Here is a 26,139-nt window from a genome sequence, read left to right on the forward strand (position 1 = left end):
CAGCCACTGTCTCTACGGCACACCACAACACTTGGAACGCACTGGCGCTACTGTCCAAAGTGGTGGTGTCAAAGCACAGGGATAACTGACAGGATGATGATGATGATTATTATTAGTGTATTTCTATGTCTTCTTACTTTCTTGTCACGGGCTTTCTCTCTCTATTTTCTCCATTTCTTTTTCACCCCTCCCCCTCTCTTGAACTCTCTCCTCTCTCGCTCCTCTCTCTCTCTCTCTCTCTCTCTCTCTCTCTCTCTCTCGTGCCCTTGTCCTTGACCTCTGAAACAGTGTGTTATGTATGTACTTATTGCTATTTGCTAAATGAGTTCAATTAACATCCATTTGCAGACCCGCAGGTTAGCACTATGCACACGCGCACACACACACACACACACACACACACACACACACACACACACACACACACACACACACACACACACACACACACACACACACACAGATACACACACACGTGCACACACACACACACACTCATACACACGTGCACACACAAAGAAAATGAAATGTTCTTGAAATGGTTGGTCCAGGACGTCGGCCGATGAAAACAACTGTGCAAATATCTTCACCATGATGATAACCTTCATTTCTCTTTGAGTTTCAGACTCTTTAGCACCAACCCTGATGTCTCTGGTCAATGTTGTACTTCATTGCACGATGTATTACACGTGCAATGTACTGTATTTTCTATGTATATAAACTATATTTTAATCCTATAATAGATATAGCATTTACATCATAGTGTGTGTGATTTGTTTACTGTAAAATATGTAGTTAAACATGTGTGTGTGTGTTTCTTACGTAAGGACTCCAGACTCTTCTATTAGATGATTTACCTCTTACAGTAATTTAACCTAATTTACTCCTGAACCATCTTTGTAGTATAGCCTAGGCCCCAAGTGTGAAAGAGAAGCACTGCACTCACATGAAAATACACACGCTGTACGTGAGCCCAGCTGGTTGCCATGGTACCCCTCTGCCTGCTAAGGATTGTGGGATATGCCATTGTCTGCTTCCTCTGTTTGTTTTCAGGATTAGTGTATTCTATTCCAAAATGACCAGAACCCCCCCCTCTCTTTCCCTTTGGCTCCGTTTTTTTTTTTAGATTGTTATCGAGCCACGCACGCACCTAAAGCCCAGTAACATTTCAGGGGCCTGAGGAATGCAATGCAAATTCTTCCTTAAGACAATGCAGGCTGTATGTCCTGTGGTGTGCTTTGTTGTCAGTGTATGTGTGTGTGTGCGTGTGCGTGTGTGTGTGTGTGTGTCTGTGCGCGTGTGCGTGTGTGTGTGCGCATGTCTGCGTGTTTGTTCATGCCTGCATGTCCGCACACGTGTCTCTGTTTGAGAGTCTACACACAATGAATCCATGTGCATGCATACAGCCTATGCTTGTGTCCTTTCAGCTTTCCATTTGAAAGTCAATAGATTTTTCTTGTTGACTATAACATAGTATGTCAGATGTAAGATGTTGCTGCATACATGTCTTGGTTTTTTTTCACAGGTTGTCAGTTTAGGTGACAAAAAACATTGCAGGAGGTTCCATTGAAGCTCCAAAGGCCTGAGCTGACATAATACCTTTCTGTGTCTTAATGTTTTTTTACTCACTGTCTGTGTCTCTGTCTCTGTGTGTCTCTTGCAGTAAGAATAGACTGTCTTCCACTATGAACCCCGTTTATAGTCCCGTGCAACCCGGGACGCCCTATGGAAATCCCAAGAATATGGCATACACCGGTAAGTTGCGGCTAATACCGTATATTTTACAAAATATTTTACACACGGGCGTGCACACATACACACATACACACACACACACACACACACACACACACACACACACACACACACACACACACACACACACACACACACACACACACACACTTTGCAGATTTTACTGTTCTCCTTGATGAAAAATATAAGAGAATATTTGAAGACCATTTTTGACTTTTACATTTTATTATTGAAAATTGTTCAGAGGTCCTATCACCTATGTGCGGATTCTTGCCATTCGACTATTCTGAGAGCATCATTTTTCAACCTATTTAAAATGCATTTTGCAATGCAATGCCATGGAAAGCCCAATAGAAAAATGTACATTTCCCAACATTCTACAAAATGGTGGATACACTGTTTTGCAAATAAACTCTTCATTTGTACATTTTGTCACTGGTGAAGATGCATCTAGAGCACGTGGTGCTACCCAAGACCTGTGTGGTCTGGAAGAGTAAGTCCAAGAGGGAAATTAGACTTAAGCCTCCGCAAAACAGAATCAATGACACGTTTATCCTCGCCCTCCAGTTATTTTTACAGTCGAGCCCCACCACAGGACCTCCTACCATACGCACTCAGAGAAACAATACAGAGACACAGTCTGCAGCCACTACAGGGCTTTTTTTGAGGAGAAAGCGCAATGTTAAACTCAAGAGATGGGAAAATTAAACTTGAGCCTCTGTGAAACCCAGAATCAATGGCACGTTTATCCACGCCCCGCAGTTATTTTACATTTAAGACCTTCCACAAGACCTCTTCCGTGTAAAAAAAAAGAAGAAAAAAAAACTGCAGCAGCTACGGTGGGGGTCATTGTGGGAGGATGCTGCGCGACTGGGACTAATGACACTGGATAGATTCAATCAATCAGCCCTCATTAGTCTCTCCAGATTAGTGCCTTGTCATCATACATTTGTGGATTCTCCCGAGGAGGTCAGTGGGAGAGGCAGACACCCAGAAGTTAATTGAATAAATCCCCCCGTTTTGCCTACGCTGCGCCAATGCGGTCCGGTCGGTCACATGCCACCATTAGAGTCCCCTACTACGGGATCCTCTCTGGTCTGCAGTTCTGCTGAGAAAGGAGACTGTGTGTGTGTATGTGTGTGTGTGTGTGTGTGTGTGTGTGTGTGTGTGTGTGTGTGTGTGTGTGTGTGTGTGTGTGTGTGTGTGTGTGTGTGTGTGTGTGTGTGTGTGTGTGTGTGTGTGTGTGTGTGTGTGTGTGTGTGTGTGTGCGCGCGCGCACGTGCGGGGTGTGTTGGGGGAGGAGTGTATGTGTGCGTGTGAGAGAGAGAGAGAGTGTGTGCTTCTGTGTGTCCTTGAATGAACGCACCTTCTTGTTCCACTGTAGAAGTCGCTGGAGTGCTTCCTGTTGGTCTCCATAGCAACAGGCTCTCTCTCGCTCTCCCTTTCTCTCTCCCTTTCTCTCTCTCTCCGCTCTCCTTTCCTCTCTTCTCACCCCCTTGCTCTCTCTGGCATGCGTGGGGGGGAGATCACTTCCTCTGATTCAGAGAGATTTGCCACTCCACTCCCGGAACCCTTCTCACATCTGATTCCTCTCCTCCTCCTCCTCATCTCTCCTCCTCCACTTCTCTCCTTCTCTCCTCTTCTCCACTCTCCTCCTCCCCTTCTCTCCTCCTCTCCTCTTCTCTACTCTCCTCCTGTCCCCTCCCTTCCTCTCCTCTTCCTCCACTTCTCTCCTCTCCTCTTCTCTTCCCAGCTCTCCTCCTGTCCCCTTCCCCTCCTCTCCTCCTCCTCCACTTCTCTCCGCCTCTCCCCTCCTCTCCTCCCCTCTCCTCCTTTCCACTCCTCTCCCCTCATCTCCTCCCCTCTCGTCCTCTCTCTACTCATCTCCCTACTCCCAATGTGCAGGTTGCATGCAATAAGGGGAGTGAGAGAGAGAGGCAGCGCTACTTCATTACTGTCTCCTTATTAGTTGTAATTTACCTAATGGCCAAGAGGGAGTTGTGATGTGTTTTGTTCAAAGGAAATTGGAAGGGGAGGAAGGGGTTGTGCACCTCTTGTCTGGATATCGTGGCTACTTGCACAAAACTCTTGAAAAGTAGTCTGGCCAAGTTCCGTTGTAAAGCCACTTCTCAGAGGACGGGCTTAATCCATGTCCAAGAAATTCCTCTGTATGCTGCCGGTTGAAGCTACAGTGCATCAGATCACTCTCTCGTCTGACTTTGCTACCAGATTAACCAATGGCAGAACTATCCTGAAATCCTCCTCATCCAGCCATTGGTAATTGATAACCATCTTGTCCATCTTGTGTATCGTCACAGGAAGTATAGGCGGGCCCAGGCTAGTGCATGTCCAGTGTTACTAGGTTACGTAAAGGGGAAGTGTAAATTTCAGAGTGCGATTTGTCAGGAAATAGGCTGCAAAGCAAACATTTCTGAGGAAAATATGGACTGGAGTGGTCCAAAGCAGTTTGTAAAGCTCAAAAACAAAATGAATCAAATAATTACCTGCTGTGTCTAGTATACAGTAGTCTGATTTACAGTCATTTACAGTATGAGGCCATTATGAGAGAGCTGAAGAGGGGATTGCATTTGTTTGGTGGTAGGCTATGGATGAAATTACATGCAGAATCAACAGCAGGAACCAAGAGAAGGATAGGATAGGTGTTGAGGAACCAGAGATATGGGCCGGCATGAAACCACAGTGAAGAAGAGAAGGACAGAAAGCAGAGAGAGTGAAATGATAGGGAAACAGCACCACTTTAGCTTACCGCATTTCTGAACATATTTAGACTCCTGACGTCCTCTACAGACACTCAAAACTGCAACCCCAAACCTTGCCCACACAAAAAGGCAGATCATCCACCGTAGTGAGGAAAGCAAGATCATGATGGATGTTTAATTGATGGGATGGGCCTGTCTTGTGCTGTCTGTGTTTGGATCTCGTCATCTTTGGTATACCAAGCAAGCGGCTAGGCTAATCTTAGCCCATCCAGCGCGTCCATCAGAGATGCATGTTAATCCCCCGGGCTATGCTGCAGACGCCGGGTTTATTTGTAGAGAGTGAGTTGAACCCACACCGACACATGGCCAAACAGTGGGAGGCCTTTCCACCCCTCCGCTTGCACTCCCCCCCACCCCCCTCCTCCTGCCCCCTCCTCCTCTGGTAACACATGCCGTCTCCGGTTCACCACACCACTATACTCAGCAGCAGGTCCTTTTGAGGGTTATTGTTTTTTGGACACAGTTATTTATTTGTGTACACATTTTTGTGATATTTAGCAAACATGTACTCATCATAGAACAAAATATTAAAATAGGCATTCTCCTGCCCAACAAGCATGGGCCCTCAGAATGCACGGGCACACACGCACAAGCACACACACACACACACACACACACACACACACACACACACACACACACACACACACACACACACACACACACACACACACACACCAGGGCTTGACACTGGCACCGGCCAACCGGCCAAATGCTGGTAAAACTTGGCTGTGGCTAGTAATGCTTTTATTGTCACTAGCCAATTTGGCTGGCAGCTTATTCCTTGGTGTGACATACGCATCATAGCCTATATTCTATTGTTCGCCACTTCTGTATCAATTGTTTGCATTTAAGTTCACAAAAAAGTTTAGTAACTCAGTCTCTATTTGCTTGATATACCTCCATGTAGAAAGCTATACACTCATCTTGCTATAGCACCTCATCTTCTGAGGTTAGACGTACACTATCATGATAAAAAAGGGGGAAAAAAATAATAAAATCGGTGGCTAGTGGAATACCTGAATGGCTAGTGACTGAGGAAAACCACTAGCCACAGAGGCCGGTGGGTGAAAAAGTTAATGTCAAGCCCTGACACACACACAAACTCAAATGAACAAACAGGTCAAGTCTAGACCATATGAAATTCAAAGCTACAAAACTGTGTGCGTTTAGCACAGGTTTTTCCCACTTTGCCATGGCTGTATTGTTGGTGGTGTTGTTGCACCGGTCCATTGACTTTGGCAGAAAAAAGTTGTCGATTTAAAAAAAAATAAAAACATTTAGTAAAGTATAAAACTGTGTGCGTTTAGTACCTCCCCGCCCACCTGCCTCTTTAGCAAAGCACTTTGTGTTCCTGCAGCCAGCCAGCCAGCCAGCCAGCCAGCCAGCCAGGCCTCACTCAGCTCCGCTCAGCTCAGGCCTCTCCACAGCTCACGATGTGCTCCAATACCCCCAGAGCTGTGAGGCCAGCTGTTCATTTAGCTCAGAAAGACGGAGAGAGGGAGGGAGGGAGAGAGAGAGGGAGGGAGATGGAGAGAGGGGGGGGGGCAGAGAGAGAGAGAGGGATAGAAAGGGGGAGAGAGAGGGAAAGGGAGAGATGGAGAGAGGAAGGGAAAGGTGGAAGAGGGAGAGAGAGAAAGAGCAGGATAGAAAGAGATAGAGGTGCATGGCATCATTTGAATGTCGAGTGTCGGGGAGGTGTTGAGTTGGAGGTGGCCCTCAGAACAGGCTGCCATAATAATAATGTGGAGTGCAGGCCACTGCTGTTTCATGAGGATTCCTACTTACAGGGCACACAGATACACATAGAAACGCACACACACACACACACACACCAAACCAAAACAGTCCCTAACTTGTCAGTGAGGAAATGTTTTTACACTTTTATTTTTACCAATAACAACAAAACTACCCCAGCAAAAAGGGGTCAAAACATGTGGGGTCTCACAAAGGTAGATTGGAGCATTACACACACACACACACACACACGCGCGCACGCGCGCGCGGACACACACACACGCGCGGACACACACACGCAAACACACACAAACACGTACACATGCTCTGCGGGCTGCATTTACTGAGTGGGAGGCGTCAACAGAGTCAGCCGTGTGTGTCATCGTACGCAGCACAGCGCAGAGCAGGCAGACGATTTGTAATGGCCACCATCTGTGCCTGTCCAGCTCTCCATCTCTCCGGCTCAGCGGCTGGGCTTGGCGCTGTTACTCCTCTCCTCTACATCAGCTCATGCGCCGGGCCTCAGCAATCCCCCAACTACCCCACCCCACCCCCTTGGACACCCGTCTATTCTGCCGCCACTGGCCACGGTGGCCATAATGACGGAATGAGGACAAACGGGGGGGTGCCGCAACTCCGGAGGGTGCCACAGTCAAATAAAAAATATATACAGTATGAATCTGCAGCAAACATGAAAAATGACTCTGTCAGGATAATGATCTGTCCACCACCACACAGATGCACACAAAATGGCAGAATAGATAACAAATCAAGAGCAGGATACAAGAGTGGTGTTTCATATCTGCCAATCTCCAAAAAGTGTGCAAAGACTCTCTCCCGAGACTATTCCCCATCTAGTCAGGCCAAGAGCAATGCAAATTTCTGATCTCCCGAAAAAAGATCAGCCAGTTGCAAACCTAGGGAGGTCAATCATGCCGTTTGAGAAACAGTAATTGTTATGCTCTTGGTCAGACCAAGTCTCGAAGAGATTTGAAAGTCGATGATAATGAGGCAAGTCCATGCCCTTTTATATATGTCGTTTTGTCATCAGCGGTTCTACACATTGTAGGGCCTAGGCAAAATATAGACATGGGACCCTTTGGAATATTTTTTGCTGGTATTTACAATGGCAGAGCGTACTGCTCTGGTAGAGCATATTTTTGTGATTATCCATCCCAGCAGCTCACCAGCAGGGCTAGATCAAAGGGATGTCAAGCGTGTGACGTCACATGAAACCCAAGAATTGCCTAATTTGTATATTGGTCAAACTAGCTCTGCCTTTTGCGTGATTTAGATGCTGAGCGATGTGTTTGTCTTCTTCCATCCAGGCTACCCATCTGGCTACCCCACCACAGCTCCGACCTACACACCTAACCTCTATCAGACGGGCAGTCCAGGCTACCCACCAGGTAAGAGCATGCTTTAAGTGCATAATAAGCAAATGCCACGTGTACCGTGTGTAACATTGCATACAAACATACCACCCTGATTACAACAAAATAAAACCTGGCTTACTTTAAAGTCTGAACTTAGCTGACATCAATAGCAGTAACAACAAGGTAAGACACCCACCCTTTCACACACACACACACACACACACACACACACACACACACACACACACACACACACACACACACACACACACACACACACACACACACACACACACACACACACACACACACACACACACACTTGGACACACTCATATGTTTCTATTACACATGCACACACACAAAAACACTGCATTCACACTTCCTTGTAGTGTGAAAACTACCTGTAATGCTGACTGCTCAGTACCACCAGAAGTGGCCTACATTGATTGTTGACAATACACGAGGTGACCTTTTTGTAGGATAGCACAGATGCGGCTAATATGTAATAGCTGGCAGCACTGACCGTGTACTGCTGCTGCTGCTGCTGGTGCCAAATCACCAACGCCTCTTTTCCACTGCCAGTTTTCTGGTAGGCATACAACACGACACATCGCGACTAGGCTGCCACTTTTTGCTTTACGATTGACCTGAGTCGTGCCCAATCGAAAAGCAAAAATTGGCAGCCGAGTCGAGCTTTGTCGAGCTGTTAGACCTACCAGAAAACCGGCAGTGGAAAAGAAGCTTAAGCCTGATTGTGCTTGAATCATACATACGCTGGAGGGACGGGATGCAGCTATGTAATCTCATCCGATTCACTTTTCCAATGAGGACAGTGGCATGGAGCAAAACCTCTGACCTTTATTGACTACTTTACACAGAAATGAGTTTTGATTTGGTGAACAGCAGAGATTTCACGTTCAATGATGCCTTGCTGCTGCCGCGTAACAGTATTTGGCCCTGCAAGCAAGCCAGTAGTGTTGATCTTCCTCTTCAGTTGTGAGGGGATTATGACTGTAAACAGCCACAGTTCAAAACAGAGTATGTGAGTCATACATCAAGGCAGAGGCAGTCGCTAGAGCTGGTCTACATGGTTGAAAACGGAGACAGTAAGTGTCAAGGCCAAGGCCGTGTGTATTGTAGAGATGGTCTACACTGTAAAAATATGAAAGTTCATCAAAGAACCATCAGCTGCTTTGTTGGGGGTACCCGAAAGATCCATGAGGAACCCCCACGGCTCTCTGTAGAACCTGGAAGTGTTTGGAAGAGTCGCAAGGTTCCACACAGTCCACACAGTGGCAATTGAAGAGTTCCTCAAAGGACCTTTAGGCATTCTTTAGTGTGCTGCTATTGCCATATTTGACCTTTTTATGAATACTTACTAAGTAATACAGTAGTATTTACTAGTATTTTACTAGTATTTACTAGTATTTATTAGTAGACCAAAGTACAGTAAGTACTTAAAACTCAAAATGGCGGACCATGGAGAAGATCCCCTTTTTTATTCATGAAAATTGCATATTGAATACTTAGAATTTGATGGTGATGGTAAATATTTGTTGAAAAGGTAACATTTGTGAATGGGCAGCATGGATTCTGGAAATATACTACTAGAAAAGATTGCACGTTGCACCTTTAAAGATTCTGTGAGGAACCTTTTAGAAAAGCTTGGGGTTCTTCCAAGCATCTATGTATAGGTTCCTTCAGAGAACCGTTAGGGCTTCCTCCACAACAGTAACTGAGAGTTCATTGAGGAACCTTGTATCATAACTCATGGCTGGGTCGTGCTCCGGTGTCTGGAGTGAGTGTTTGTCTAAAGCAGCAGGGCAGCTGGCTCCAGCACTGTGTAAATGGACACTAACACAGCCAAACAGATGGAGCCCCTTTAACTGCCCATTCTGCAGCTCCGAGGCAGAGATATGTTGCTCAAGATCAATCTGTGTAACGGTATAATGTTCAGTTCATCAGTTTTGAAAATCATTATTACTGGTCAGGTCAGCAATGTTGTAGTACCTTTTCTTTGTATGGCAAGGTGAAGAATTGAAGAGATATAATGGGAGAAGGGACAATAAGACAGCAGTACATGAATATGCCATATGTTATCATACATACCCAGAAGGATGATACATTTTTACATATGTCTTTGTAGTTCAGATGAAAGCAGTATGGCAAGTCATGTTTTGAATCCCAAGCCAGGTTGGTGCCCAATGTCTGGCTGTTGATTTCCAATTGGGCAAGCCCACACGCAGAGACAATCTGTGTAGGCTAGATAACCACGCTTCAGTGCTTCTCCAAAACAGTTTCTACAGTCCTCTTGGTTTGGGATTCCTTTTTTTCCAGAAAGTTGCAGAGGAGAGGTTGAAATTGACAGCGGAAGTAGTTACACCTTTTTTTGTTGACTGGAGATTTTGATGCATCTACGTGCTAACTGGATCACAGGGTTCTAATTTACAAAGTACATTCTACAGGGTTAATCCCACCACCTAATAGAACCAGTAGGTACTATGAGTGCTAAATTGATTTATGTAACACTACACAATATACTGGCCTATTATCAGTATGAAGTGTACTCAATCATCACTTGAATTTAGGAATTTAGGTTAACAAGTGGAGTCTGAATGTACAGGAAAATGTGCTAACAAAGGGGGTATTCCTCTCCTGTGTAGAGACATATTGATTTTTGTTGCATTGTATTGTGTTGTACTATGAATAATTATAGGCTCTGCTAAGTACAATGATTTATTGACTTATTGCCACTAATGCTAGTGGTGCTGTGTGACTGCTGTTGAATTTTGAGCACCATCATTCTCTCTACAGTAGGGCATATGGCTGTGTGTGAAAGAGGCTTTTACTGACGTGCTCAGAAAAAATAAAGGGATAGTTAACCCAAGTTATGACATTGCCGTCTCATCCCCTATAGCAGAAGAGCTCTTCACTTGGTACCATGTCATGTGAATAGCAGTGGTACTTTTGTGATTAAGTCTTCTGACTGTTTAATTATAGATACTATATTGATTTGACTTATGTAGGCCCTATATCATTATAAGTCTTTGTTGTTATCACCATTCACATATGAATATAAAGAAAATCCATGTGGCTTGCTGTTTTTTTGCCCGTGGGAAAACATACCAGATGTCCCCATTGGGCATGATGTTTTAGTTAGACGACTCAAGCTGCAATGGCATAGCTGAGCCTCTGAAAGCGCCAGGGGCACAGAAATGGCCTGTGCTTTGTTCCTTTCTCCTCGTGGGCTGCCAGTGTTTTGTCTCCTGTTTTTGTCTCGGACTTACAATGGTGTGCAGTCGCCCTCTAGTGGCCGACTTCGTAGTTGCACAACCCACTACAGTCACAAAGTGCTCTAAGACATGAATGAATCGATTGCGTAGTCAGTCAGCAGGCCTACTGTACGTCTCAGCTTTGGATGACTTCCATTTGGGAAGTAAGTTGAGGTTCAAACAGTGACAACGAATGAGACAAGCAGGAACAAAGAAGTGGAGTACAGAAGAGAGAAGTAGATGTTAGAAGAATCAGCATTTTAGCTTGTCTTGCTGTGAAGCCGTGTGAAATGTAGCAGATGTCCTCATAAAGTACTATGCTTTACTTCAACCACTACAGAGAGCAACAGAGGAGAGTAGATGCGGCAGCCATGTTAGATTAGCAAGTCTGACAGGGTACCATCGCATGCGCCGTGAGACTGCCGGAAGACCACCATGTTTAGGGTGCCTTGTGCTGCGTTGTGTGTGTGTGTGTGTGTGTGTGTGTGTGTGTGTGTGTGTGTGTGTGTGTGTGTGTGTGTGTGTGTGTGTGTGTGTGTGTGTGTGTGTGTGTGTGTGTGTGTGTGTGTGTGTGTGTGTGTGTGAAGCCGTGTGTGTGTGTGTGAAGCCGTGTGTGTGTGTGAAGCCGTGTGTGTGTGTGAAGCCGTGTGAAATGTAGCAGATGTTCTCATAAAGTACTATGCTTTATTTCAACCACTACAGAGAACAACAGAGGAGAGTAGATGCGGTCGATGTTTAGGGTGCCTTGTTGTGCTGTGCTGTGTTATGTGTGTGCGCGTGTGTGTGTGTGTGTGTGCGCGTGTGTGTAACCACCTGCCCTTGTTCTGTTGTGTGTGTGTGTTGGGACAGTGCTGCTGGTGAAGCAGAGCTGGCCCCAGACACCCTCGGGCCCCGGGGCCAATGACGGCACCTATGACCTGGCCGTGGACGCCGGCTCTGAGACCAGGCAGTACCAGGCCTCGTCTGCAGCATTCAGTAAATATAAACCCTACCTACCTAAATATACATACCCACCTACCTACCTACCTACCTACCCACCTGCCACATATACCTGGAGTTGGGCAACCTGGATTCCGAAGAGCAGAAGAGTCCAGTGCCACATATTCCAAATGACCTAGTTTTCTACCTGTCCAATTAGGGCATTTTAACAGGCAGGTAAAACCAGGTCATTTGGAATCTGTGGCACTGGACTACAGTAGCTTCTGACTCTAGGTTACCCATCTCTGCCCTATGCTGCACTGATGGGCAATCTGGATTCAGAATCTAGAAGAATCCAGTGCCACGTTTCCAAAAGGCTTCATTTCACCTGTCCAATTGTCCTATTTAGTCAGGCAAAACCCGATCCTCTGCAATATGTGGTACTACATTGTAGCTTTAAAATCCAGCTTGCCCATCACTGCATATGCATACGTACCTGCTATTAACTGATGGCAAGCAAGGCACTGCCATCGCACGCAAGCACATGCACATGCACACACTTGTGCGCATGCATGCACACACGTGCACAACCACACACACACACACACACACACACACACACACACACACACACACACACACACACACACACACACACATACACACACAAAGTTGTAGTTCTATATCACACATGAAACAAAAGCTTCCATTTGTGCCATTACCTTTACTGCGCACTAATTCATATTCGCATCAACTGATCGCGCACTCACTGAAAGCTTTTTTTTTTCATTTTGTGGCATGCAAAACCACATCATTGCACATCATACTGCTTGCCCCAGTGAAGAGTGTCTTGCCGGCTTGACGTGCACACGAATATGGCTTTTTCTTCTTCTTTTGCACTCTCAAACACCCCCTAGCCAGGTCGCACCCTCCTAGTGACGCAACACCTTCAGCATTGTTTCTTCTCAGGCCAGAAGCAATACAAATATCGTTTCTGAGCTTCGGGGAGAAAAACAGGAGCTCATCCCACTTTGTCGGGAAGCAAACAACCAGTAGCACCCCAAGGGAGGCGGGTCAACCATGCCGTTTGAGAAATGTTAATTGTTATGCTCTTGGTCAGACCAAGTCTCGAAGAGCTTTGAAAGTTGACGATAATCAGGCTAAACACACAGCCACTCACTCCATTGGAGTCATCTAAGGCAGTGTTTCCCAACCAGGGGTACGTGTACCACTAGGGGTACGCGAGCACACTGCAGGGGGTACTTGGAAAAATGAAATTTTAACAAATATATGGATCTTAGTTACATTGGGATGGAGAAAGCGATATAGAACTTGACTTAGGGGGTACTCATGGCACAGCAAAAAAGGCTTGGGGGTACACAAGACAAAAAAGGTTGGGAAACACTGATCTAAGGAGGATGACTGCTCAGGTGCAATAAAGACAAACACAAACCCCCAATGCCTGTCCAGTGACTGTCTGACCTCTGATTGTACTCTCTACTGTTGGTGAACAGATATCAGAGTGCAGTTGGAGTGTTCACAACTCCAACTGTCTAGAAACGACTTAGAATTTTGAAAAACTAAAGGAACAAAGATAAATCGACAAGTTCCTTAGCTTCATGTATCACACGGTAGTGTATGGCACCACAGGCCTTACATTTAAAACAAATCCCGTACTCACAGTAGGATGACAAGAGGTTTTTCTACAGACAGACCTGCTGTCATCGCTCAGTTGCTTAGAAGGGAGAAACCTCTATGAAATGCCATGCCCTATAATGTCAATGAACTTACCACTCTCCAATTGACTCAGTCAGTCAGTAAACTTATTAATGTTAAAGCACGTGGTTAGCTGAATCGGGTCTAGCTAGCGGTGTGTGGCTGTGCAGGCAGGCACAAACCTCACAGGCGAGGCTGCCCGCGAGGGGTCTCCCATGGGGAAACACTTGAAAAGGCCACGGAAAGGTCAGCGTGGCGATTTAATGTCATTACACGCGGCATAAAAGAGACGCATTGATCATGGACTCAGGGGGTTCTCTCTGGGAGGTGCTGTCTCGTTTGATTTGTGGAATGCCTTTGTGGGTGCTGGCTGGCTGGCTTTATGAATGTGTTTTTTCTCCTCTGAATTGATCCATAAACTGCATTTTGTTGTTGTTGTGACTAAAACCCTCATGGACTTCACGCTGTAGCCTAAATATATTTTGCTTTGCTTTCCTCTGTGCTGTTGTGTTTGTGTTTTTGTTGTTTGTTGTTTGTGTTTGTGTGTGGGATTTTCACCATTTGTATCTCTCCCATTCAATAAACTATGGTGTCATGTGGTTTGAAGGTCTGTGCAGTTGTGTGTGTGTGTGTGTGTGTGTGTGCTGTTTGCATGATGGCTTTTCAGACTTTTTTGTTTTGGCATGGTGTTGACATTGTATAGCTGTTGCTGCCGTGTATGTTGTCTGTGTGTGTGTCGGTATGTGGCAGTGTGCTGTGTCTATTAAAAAACACACACAGGGCAATGATAGAAAGATTGTCTGTTGATAATGTTACTAGAATGAGTCCCCAGTGACGCACTTATTCTAATATCTGCCAGACAGCCTGTATGCAGTATCCTAACAGCTGAATGACGATGCAGACAGTGCTAGTCAAGTTCAGATGAAGGCACTGCATGGCTGCTCACTAGGGTGCTTTTCAGGCCGACCAGAATGGAGCCGGTGCCGGTGCCAGCACCAGTGACGTTCGGCACTAAAGTGCCTATCTGCGAACCGCCCGTGTTCATACCGAGCTCTGAACTTGTTCCGCACGTGACTGTGATACCCGGATGAACCTTCTGACGGCCACGTTATCGTCACGGTTCGCAGAGAAAAACAAAGTATTTTGCGGTTCGCATTGCAAACCAATTTTCCGGTTAGCGAACGGTAAGACCTGTGGTGTGAACACGATGGCCGGTTTGCGATTAGGTGCAGGAACGGGCACCGGCACCGTTCTCAGTCGGCCTGAGGAGGCCATAGGAGACACACACGTTATGAGATGAGCATCGTCCAATTCACGGTTGCATGGCTGGACAGCTGTGAGCCATTTGAACTCATGTCCTGTCCCACATGAACTGATTCGGATCTCTGCTCTCTGCTCTCCTCTCTTTCTGTCTCGCTATCTTTACTCACACGACAGGATACACCGCTGGGACGCCCTACAAAGTGCCCCCCACCCAAACCAATGGAGCCCCCCCACCTTACTCTCCATCCCCCAACCCCTACCCAGCTGCCATGTACCCAATCAGAAGTGCCTTTCCCCAGCAGAACCTCTATGCTCAGGTGAGTGACATGCCTTGGTACCGTTTGTTTGGGGGATTTTTTGTTGCTTTTAGTTTAGGGGTACTTTAGGGGTAAGCTAAACTCACGGGACTATCGGCCGATGTGGACCAAGGTTTGAATCTGGCCTGAGCCATTTCCCAGCCCTAACCCATGCTTTTCTTCACCATTCTGTAATAAAAAGCACATACTTTATAGAAATAATATAAGTGTACCTGTAGCAGAGATGACCTGACCCAGGTGTGAGCACAGCTGCCATTCACAGCCAGACAGCAGACCTACGAAATCACTCAGCCTCAGGTTTTAGAATTGGATAACTGCATGATGTACAAAATATGAATAACTCACTTGACACATCAACACAGATCAGCGTATCAGCGTGAAACACTGTGTGTGGGATACACAGGAGGATTGTGGTGATTTAGAACTGAATAAACTGGACAAGTCTACCACTCTATTTTATATTTTTTTATCAAAACAAATGTGAATTAGATGTCTGTGTGAATTAGATGTCTACAGATATATAGTATTTGTTGTTGTTTTGTCCAGTGCAGGCAACATTTCTTTTGTTATGCAAATGTAGCTGTTATGTAAGCCAACACAGAATCCATTCAAACGTGATATAATGCAATGCAATGGGCCATTGTTCCACTACATAGTTTGTAAGGCACCGTCCATTTTTAAAATGACCGACATTGTTATGGAGCACATTTGGATATTTTCTTCACCTCCTCAAAATACAATCATCCAATTTTGTGTTACCATTTATGAAGTGACAGTAGACAGTGGTATAGCCTCTGGTGATATGAACTGAATGGGTCTCATTTTACCACTTCACAGTTATAATACCGTACTGCTCTTGTCCAATAAACAGATTATCTATTTCTTTTCTCTGTAGCACATTGGAAGGACAGTTATGTATGATAATGTGCTATACAAATACTATTGCTATGGCTATTTGGTGTCGCCAACTCCACTGTGACTTCACTCCCGTCACCAGTAGATTAGCTGAATGGATTTTGAGTGCAGGGAAAGAGGGAACAATGATACAGTATTTTGTTGATCTCTGGCTGCAAAACTTCAAATGATTTGCAGTCTGGTCTCTTAATTTCATGTAGCCTCTGCAGATGGGGTTGCAGACAGGCCTATTCACTGTTTGCTGAAAATATTAAACTACATCATAACATATTGTCATGACAGTACCGAGACCCTTAACCCCTTAAGACGCGGCATTATAAATTAGCTCTTACCAGAATGGCAATAACCAAGTCGTAATGTATTACTAAAGGCCCCGTGCACTGTCATAGTAGTGTAGTACTATAGCAGTTAACTTTCAATGTCTATTACAGCGTGCCACAGGAGGTACGGCGTGCATTAAGGGGCTACGTAACAGAAGACATAGCTATTACAATTTTGGTGACAGTGCGGTTATAACATAGGCTCTGTGCTAAGGGGTAAAGTGCTGTTATTGAGCACTGCCTGCAATTTGACAGGCCATTTGGCCAGCAGGTGGCAGCAGGCATGTATGTAAGGATTGACTAGAGGACGCTGTTCATTCACCACGGAGACCGTAGGAATGTGTTGGTCAAATCTACAATACAGAAGAAAAACTCGCCTGTACTGTAGTTATAATGTACACACACATATAGACCCCAGTTTATTGCCAGTTTTCTGAAATGGGAGATATAACGGTAGATGTTGGTGTGGAGATGTTGAAAACATATCGAGATAGTGAGGACTGAGTGGCACTGCACAGCCTGTTCAGATTGATGTGTCAGCCTCAGCCACCTCTGTTGACCTTTCATCCATATTTGTATCAATAGTCAATTGATATTGGTGGAGGCAACCAGGCAGACGTCATATGGATCGCGTGTGAAGCCCATTACCATGGGTCATTAGGTGTGTATTGAAGTACTGTGCCATAGCTTATGAAAGGACGAAAGTATATCGAATGAAATTTGTGTCCCACTGGACCCCAAATTGTTCACAATTAATATGGCTTCCTGACAGAGGGTGTACTATGTACAGCCCATGTGAATGAAGTATGTAGTAGCTGAACGACTTTGTCCACATTTGCTGCAGGATGGTTTCTCACTTGGGACATGCCCTGGCCCACAATAATCTATCAATAATAATAATCTCTCTCTCTCTTCCTCTCTCTCTCTCTCTCTCTCTCTCTCTCTCTCTCTGTACTCTCTCTCTCTCTCTCTCTCTCTCTTACTCCCCCCTCCCTCTTTCCTTCCCACTCTCCCTGTATGTCTCTCTCTCTGTGTTCTCTCTCTCTCCCTCTTCTTCCTTCCTTCCCTCTCTCCCTCCAGGGTGCGTACTACACACAGCCTGTGTATGCCGCCCAGCCCCATGTAATCCACCACACCACGGTGGTGCAGCCCAACAGCATCCCCTCTGCCATCTACCCCGCGCCCGTCCCTGCCCCGCGGTCCAACGGGGTGGCCATGGGCATGGTGGCTGGCACCACTATGGCCATGTCTGCAGGTATTTTTATATTTATCTTTTTTTAGAAAGTGCACTCAACTCCCAACTGTTTCTTACAAGGTCTTTGGGTGCTTGCAAACAGCAAAGTTCATGTTTAGTAAAAAAAAAAGTCGCACTCTTGGGTGTAATTCTTGCCGTTTAAAGATTAAAACAGCAAGAATTACACTCAAAAGTGCTTCTTTTTTTACTAAACATTTCTGCAGGTAACCAGCTTGCCATTATAAATTATTATAAATAAATGGTGACCGGAAGCTTGGCAAATTAAAAGAATACAATGAGGATTTAAGTGTGCAGACATTTTTCTTTCATTTATCACAATTTTTGTTTATGTTTGGCAGAGTGCGGTGTAATCCGGTTAAAAACAGCTTGGCATTAAAACTACTATAATATGTAAACAACAGTAAGTTTCTTACTTGTCCAAAGAAGCCTAGCAAATGCAAAAGTATGATGATGAAACATGCACATCCAGTGACTGGTTTTGGGTTCAGGTTCAAAAAAGTCAATCCATAAATAATGAAGAAAACCGCACACCGATGAACTCCCATTTAAGCCATTGGCTTAAATGGGAGTTCATCGGTGTTCAGCTTTCAGCAGTGTAGTGTACATCCCCAATGTGCCAACAGCAGAGGTGCTGACGTGTACTTCCTTGTTCCCCTCGTTCGCAGGCACTCTGCTCACCACTCCACAGCACACCCCTATAGGAGCACATCCTGTCACCGTGCCAACATACAGGCCCCAAGGAACCCCTGGCTACAGCTACGTGCCCCCTCACTGGTAGAGCTCATCTGCCACATCATGTAAGCATCTCTCTCTCTCTCTCTCTCTCCCCCTCTTTCTCTCTCTCTCTCTCTCTCCCTCTGTCTCTCTCTCTCTCTCTCTCTCTCTCTCTCTCTCTCTCTCTCTCTCTCTCTCTCTCTCTCTCTCCCTTTGTGTCACTTCCATTTTCTCTTTGTTTCTTTCACTCCCCCTCTTTCTCTCTCTCTCTCTCTCTCTCTCTCTCACACACACACACACACACACACACACACACACACACACACACACACACACACACACACACACACACACACACACACACACACACACACACACACACACACACACACACACACATATTCACTTTGCATATTTTACTGTACCCATTCAATGAAAGTTCACACACTTAAGCCAATCACTCGTTTGCAGAGTTTTTTTATTTTGATTGGCTGCCATCTTTGCATTGCAGATCTGGAGTCCAAACATCGTATGCAACTACTCAAGTCTTACATGGGCGCTCCGTGATCACCATGGAAACGCCACGTCTGTTTGCAAGAACAAAAGAAAAAAAAAGTGCAAGGGTCACTTTATGCATTCTTGAGTGTTTTTGTAAAAGCTGCTTTTTTATTTTTCATTTTTTATTTAAAGTCTTTTTTTTTGTTTCTGAACATTTTTTTTTCTTTTGTTTGCCTATCAGTTGTTGCAATTTATTTTTTTACAGTCGCCAACATTATTTCCAGACAAACTCCAGAATGATTTCGACCAACCACATCTTTTAAGTGATCTGTTTATGTTCCGTAATGACGCTTGTGTGTAGGTGTGTGCTACAGCGCGCAATGTCATCACCATTATGGTCGTCATAATCATGATCTTATGCTGCCAAATTTTCTAACTTTTAGATATTAGCACAGGTTTTTTATTTATTTTCAGTTTTGTTTTGTTGCCCCATCACTCTCTCTGAGTGGTCGGCCGGAAACGGTTGAGGACTTTTTTTTTCTTTTCTTTTTTTTGAAACCGGTTTTTATTTACGTGAAGTTTTTTATTTTCCCTTCAAATTTCTGTTCATCTTCCAGTACCGATAACAAGGGTGTCTTCCAGCTTGTAGCTGTTTATTAGGTAGATTTGTATTGAATATATTCGCTGTCTGGCAGTGCAAAACGTGGTTTTCAATTTCATTAGGTATCGGAATAACTTAGTTTACACCGAGTAGAGAGCATTTTTGAGTAAGCCAGTTTGTTTATTAGTCAGCTTCTAAATTATAATGCGTATATATATTTATAATAGGTGTGTGCATGTGTGTGCTCATGCCACGCACGCAAATTGCACGTAGGCACATTCATGATAAAAAAAACACACACGCCCCCCCCCCACTCCCAGTCGCGCTACACACTCTTCACACATAGCATAAACCATGTGTGTGTACGAGTGCACAGCGGGCTCAAGGGTTGAACATTAAGCAGGATCTCTGTGTGTGCAAGTAAGTGTGTGTGTGTGTGTGTGTGTGTGTGTGTGTGTGTGTGTGTGTGTGTGTGTGTGTGTGTGTGTGTGTGTGTGTGTGTGTGTGTGTGTGTGTGTGTGTGTGTGTGTGTGTGTGTGTGTACGTGCGTGGCACTTAACTGGACTTTCAGGTCTGATGTCAATCTAATAATCAAAAAAAAAAGTGAATCTAAAATGAGTGCCAAGGCCCGCGAGGACACATAAGGGGACATGTTGTAAAATGGAGGACGGGACATTCAGGAAACGGAGATGGAGATGAGGACTTAAAGGGATGCCAGTGGAGGATGAGGTGAGGTGAGGTGGGGAGAGATACAGTGGATTTAGATTTAGAGCCGATTCGTCAGAATAGGCAACAGCTAAGGCATGGCCATGGCAAAGGTGGGCATTAGATGGGGTGGGTTGGTGGTTACTGACTGAGGTTTTTTACCCAAGACCCCCCTTGTCCAAGTCCCAGCTCTTGTCCAGCCAGCCTTGCTGAATAATAAGCGGGTACAACATTGGGGTGCATTTCTCAAAAGGGAAGTTGTTAGCCTGTTAGCAACTTCGGTAGTTGCCAATGGGAAAATGCATTGAAAGCAACAAAGTAGCTAATGTAGTAAGCAACTTTGGTTTCGAGAAATTCCCCCCTGACCTGGGTCCTCTGTGGGATAGATAGGATAGGTGGCGGGTTTAATGGGTTGGGGGTTTTGTTGCACAGGATGAAAATGTGTAGCGGCTGAGATCAAAACCAGTTCTTTAAATGCAATAATAAAGAAAGCCTGCCTTACTGGCCCAGAACAGTAACGATGTTTTGTAAAAGAAGAAAAGAAAAAAAGCAGAAAAGAGGGCAGAGAGAAAGAGAGAGAGACAGAAGGACAAAGGAGAGTAATTTCTGTGAACTATTACAGAATATCCCAGTAGTCTACCATAAATATACCCAGAAATGACTATAGTACAGTACATATCATAATAACCTTATTCAATATGTGTGAAGAAGCATTGCACAATGACAAATAAGACAATAAGTTCATACAGTACATAGGTACAAGGTACATGATTTTATTTAACGAAATGTTAAGGAGAAAAAAAATGAACAACTCTTTAGAACGGTACCCTTTAGTCACAATAACGTGTTTGTAAGTAATTCTCAGCGGACAGCATTAAGTATACTTTTTAATCATTAAGGCGAAATTAACCACTATTTCAATATCTCGAGCTCAAGACAGGTGATGTTTTAAGTGGAGTAGCCTAGGCGTATACAAGTGAACCATATTTGTCTGTAACATTGCATGGGTCATGCAAAAAAGAATGCAGTATATATATACGTATACTCACAAAGAGCAGCTATGTGCGCTCTTGCAAAGCATGGTTGCATCAAGTTGGACTGCAGCTTTGGGTTGTGCTGTCAAAAAACTCTTTCCCAAGCAATCACATTCCCCTTCTGATGGTTTCAGAGAAGGCTGGCAGGAGAGTGTGTCAAAGTATTGTGAAGAGGCAGAGGTCCAATTTTAAGGAGTATGTAATGTTTTATTTTAAAAAGAGACATTCCTACTAAATGGGAGCACTCTCTGTCACAAGAAAATGGCATTCCAGTAGTGTGAGAGAAAATAATGCAGCACGGTTTGACGAGTTGGCTTCTATTGTTTGGGTGTTTGAATCGGAAATGATTCAGACCCACTTTGGTAATCTTCAAGATTTGTACCTGGAGACGTGCACTCCAGCCCAGTAGAAACCCTGACTACGCATCATCCACCTCTGTATTCCTCTTTGCCTGAACTTCTTTGACATCCTCTCTCGCCTGTTCCTCTCAAACTTTTGGGGCGGTTAAAACAAGACACTACAGAAAAAAATAAGCGTTTGCCTCTCAAATCAGTATTAGAGGGAGCACTCACAAGTGTTTAGCGTATCTTTGCTACTCGTTAATTTGTAACACCGAGACTTGAACAATGCAATGTGGCGTCGATAGATCCTCCGGCCTAGTGGCAAATGCAGGGAAGTAGCAGGATATTTTATCCTGGTGATTCACAGTGGATTTCAGGCTGCTAGGGATGCATCCTAGGATTTGGCAATTATCAAATATATATTTTATGCTCAGAGCTGAGATAAGAGATAAACACAACAACAACAAAAAAATACTTTTCAAGCGAATAAACAGGTTGGTTTTAAAATTTGAGAGGAAAATAACCTAGGATTTGGAGATGTCCATTCAGACATGTGATTTAAGCGCTTTTTACCATAAGTGTTATTTAAGGTTTTACTGATGATTGATGTTTATTATTCTTAAATAGAGGATCTTTATGGTTGAGCTGAAGTGTGGTGCGTCTGTGCGGTCCGTGGGCATTTCAGAGCACAAGTCTAAAAGGGGTTCTCTTTCTCATTCACTAGAATCTTTCTTTGCCAATTTTCTCAGTACACTTCGAGGTACCTTCAAGAACCCTGAGTTGGCATTGTAGTTAACCCTTAAAGGCTCTGTGAGGAACCTGTAGGTGCTTGGAAGAACACTAAGGTTTTCTAGAAGGTTCCTCAAAGGACCTTTAGGTTCGTTCACAGCACACACAAACTGAAGAACGCCTAAAGGAACTTTGAGGAACCATTTGATTGCCACTGTAGAAGAACCCCCAAAGAGTTCTATTTGGAACTTTAGGGGTCTTCTAAGAACTTTTAGATTCTTCAGATAACCTTTGTGGTTCCTCAGGTAACCTTTAGGTTCCCCACAAACCAGCTGAGGGGTCTTTGAGGATCCTTCAAATGATTTTAGTGTACCCCTGTAAAGTGTAAGTTGGAGAAAGAGGCAACCATCATGCTTCTATTACTAAACATAATGTAAGGGACTTCTTATTATTAACTCTATATCTGCAGCAAGACAATGTTTATCCATAATTATATAAACTCCAGTCATTTAAATGAAAAAAAAAACAGTGTAGGAGAGATCTGAAATTCAAAATCTGCTATTCTAATCAGCCCTGTCTGTGGCTGAACGTATTAGAATCAGAGTCCATTTGCTGTGTTCATTAGCTCATTTCCTAAATTGAGAACGGATATCTGGTCCAGATCTGAATATGGGGTCTGGCCAGCCATGCACTCATACATATTTCAGTATGACGGCGGAGAAGATTAACAAGCCAAGATGCCATAAACAAAATCTCGAAAACTTGGCCAGGCATGGGTCAGATATTGATTGTTGTTGGCAAGAAACCCAGGATAGGATGGAGGCATACAGTATAGCGGTGCATTTTCTGTTGACAGAGAGCTAAAGTTTTGCTAGTTATTTTTCTTCTTCTCTTTTTGTTGTTTACCCTATTTCTTGTTTGCATAACACATTCCATGCCATGTTAGAATCGGAAATGAACACAATTGAACGTGGTGAAACATTGTATGCTTTGTTGAAATCAGAGGGACATACATACATTGTGGTCAGAGGGTGGCAAGGCAGTGTGTGGTAGCATAAGGAGCTATTCTATATCCAATCGCTGATCAGATTGATATGCCCCAATTGGTAATACTGCAACAGTCTGATTTAAAAATCACGAGGTCACATATTACAAAGCAGCATTGTGTGGACTTTATCTGGCTTGACTCCACATGTAGTCCAAATGTAAAAAAAAAAAGGTCCCAAACCTAAGGTTGTAAACTGTAGGCAAAACATTACTGAGGGAAACAGTATGTTCATTATTATAGGATATTAATTTCAACGTGTAGGAAAAAAAAAGAAAATGTGAAACACTAATTGTAACGTAAGAGTCCTTGTCTTCCAAGAAATCTCCTGAGCATTTATAGGGACCTCTCCCCCACCCCCCAAGAAGAAACTGTAACCCAACTGACACTGTGTTCTGGTAATGTTCCTACAATGTTGTGGTTCAATCTGGGCATGTTTTTCACCAATGTTTTGAGAACTGTCGAATGTCCAGTTTCAGCTAATGGTCTTGTGGAGCAGGGAGAGAGAGAGTGGGAGACCCATGTCAGGCTTGTGATATGAAGTGTAAATCTGTTTTGGTTTTTTTTTAATGTTTTTGTTTCATTTTTTGTTTTATTTTTTGAGGATCAGTTAGTGATCCCTGTGACATAATTAAGCCAAGTTTGTAATTGTATAATATTTACTGTAAGATGTAGAACATTCAATAACTATTAAAATCTTTCCCAAAAAAAAAACAATGTTGTGGTGCAATATTCTTTAATTATTCAACTGTACATTTCACAATACTGCAATACATACCATATTACAAAAAAAAAGTTTTCTTTCAAACTGCGACAACTCTAATTACGTCCATGTTGTTGTGCAATAACGAACAGCTTCCTGCCATCTGCAGGAAAAGGTTATCTGCAGAGCTTTTCACTTCTCTGTCTGGACTAGACGTCCGGCATTAGGAAATAAGCTCTGAACGCACTTCATCACCGCCCACCCACCACACTAGAGGAGGGGATTTGTGGCTCTTTGACAGGGTCTGGATCTTGGTGGCTCGTTCCTTTCAAAGAGCGGTTCAAAAGATTGGCTCATATCAGTTTGTAGCCCCTTAATGCACGCCATACCATAGTACTACAATACTATGGCATAACACAGGGCCTTTAGTAATGCACTACGACTTGGTCTTTGCCAATCCGGTAACAGTACATTTATAACGCCATGTCTTAACAGGTTAAATTATTGGTTCAGAAGACAGAATTTAAGAAGCCAACTTTGGCTCATTTTGTCCAAATGAAGACTGACAATCCTTCTGCAGACCTTCGCTGCCATGAGGCAGAGGCACTCAGGGTTTTTTTTCTATTGGAGTAATTATGGTCACCTACAAGTTAACAAAAGCAACAAAAAACAACAACAAAAATGAAAAAGAGTGGCTCCTCAGCAGTGACTTGGTTCTCATGATTAGCATCAAGGAGCTGTTCAAAACAATCATTTGCGAACGTCACATCACCACCCACCACACAGATCCATGTCAGTCACTAATGTTGGATGCCTGTGCCTTTTGCTCTTGCATCCATATGGGATAGGAGGGGAGGATGGGATAATTAATACAGCTTATCTGGATACTGATAATATGATAGAAATCTGTCTGGGTCTACTGACATATGAATTATATTCTAGACTGTGTCTGCTATTAAATGAATTACACCCCAGTCACGATTCTAGCTGTCTCAAAGCACGTCACTAAAACCAAAGACCTTCCGTCTCATATGAATGATCTTTTTTTTTCTAGGATTGTTTTTTTTTACCTAAGCTCTTTTACAACTGGCCTCTCAGGGCTAGCTCACATCAGTATCAGCAACATTTTTAAAAGGTTCTTTGAAAACTCCAGTATCCCAAAATTCACATTGCAGCTGAAATGTTTCAGGATTAGAACTACCCACACTCAGACCATGGTATTTTGCTGCTATCACGGTTTGGTACATCTACCTCGGTTTTGGGGTCACGGTTCGGTACGTTTTCGGTAGGAACAAAATGGCCAAAACCATTTTCTTCCTCAGCAGGTTGTTTATCACACCAAAATATTGTCAAAATGCAAACAAAAAATACATTCAAAGTGCTGCTTTTTATAAATAAGTTAAATGATTCCTAAACACTAGTTACAGAGGAATTTCATTTGAATTCATATTTTAATGAGCTTTCCTTTAAAAAAAGGAAAGCTCATGAACAGTATGAACAGTAAGCTAAAGAAAACATTTCAAAATGTTTAAAATGATGAATCGTTCTGGTAACACTTTATTTTAGGGACACATCTATTAGCACTAATACATACAATATTAATGCCTGTGTAAGTAACTTGTAAGGCATGTACTAAGCAAAATAAGACAGTTGTTAAGCATGTATTCACAAATGTCTTTTTCATGCCCAATTAGGGATTTATTACTAATATAACCTTAGTAAGGACCAGTAAGCCTATATTTCTATTTATTAGTAAGTAGTAAGTGGCAGAATACAATGTGTATAAGCTCCCGACACACTGTGTGAACAAACCCTGAACAGTGTGAAAACAGATGCAGAATAAGGGTCCCTATTCTAAAGTGATGCATTGGTCAGCCCAGATGGCTCAGGGCCTCTGCACTACCAAAGTCCTAGGGCCCCCACACCACCCAGGCCTGCACTACCTAGCCCCCCCGATCTACAAAGTGTAAGGGTATATCAAATAATTTATACTTACCCAGCTGAGTCATCTAGTTTTCTCTTGTTCATATCAGTGAGTGGGAGGTAACAAGAGCCTACATATAGCAAGGATTGAACGTACACTTGTCAATGGCGGTGGGTTGGTGAGATGTAATTTTTTTTCATGTACCACTGAGTTTTAAT

The 26,139-nt window shown here is 43.8% G+C and overlaps 1 protein-coding gene across 3 annotated transcripts in view; it reads left to right on the top strand.

The window, feature by feature from the left end:
* The window catches only part of fam168a (family with sequence similarity 168 member A), a 47,618-nt gene extending 23,619 nt beyond the window's left edge, over positions 1-23,999 (top strand). For 2 of the 3 annotated variants that reach the window (XM_063205331.1, XM_063205332.1), the window contains 7 exons: positions 1,664-1,755; positions 7,601-7,681; positions 11,773-11,898; positions 14,995-15,137; positions 17,453-17,627; positions 18,293-18,424; positions 18,853-23,999. In XM_063205331.1, the coding sequence (XP_063061401.1) occupies positions 1,664-1,755; positions 7,601-7,681; positions 11,773-11,898; positions 14,995-15,137; positions 17,453-17,627; positions 18,293-18,405 (730 nt within the window). In that variant the 3' untranslated portion in view covers positions 18,406-18,424; positions 18,853-23,999. The remainder of the gene's footprint in view (positions 1-1,663; positions 1,756-7,600; positions 7,682-11,772; positions 11,899-14,994; positions 15,138-17,452; positions 17,628-18,292; positions 18,425-18,852) is intronic. The other variant, XM_063205333.1, reaches the window with a different exon arrangement.
* Positions 24,000-26,139: the final 2,140 nt, after the last annotated feature.

Source organism: Engraulis encrasicolus, chromosome 8 (assembly GCF_034702125.1).
Source record: "Engraulis encrasicolus isolate BLACKSEA-1 chromosome 8, IST_EnEncr_1.0, whole genome shotgun sequence".
NCBI lineage: Eukaryota > Metazoa > Chordata > Actinopteri > Clupeiformes > Engraulidae > Engraulis > Engraulis encrasicolus.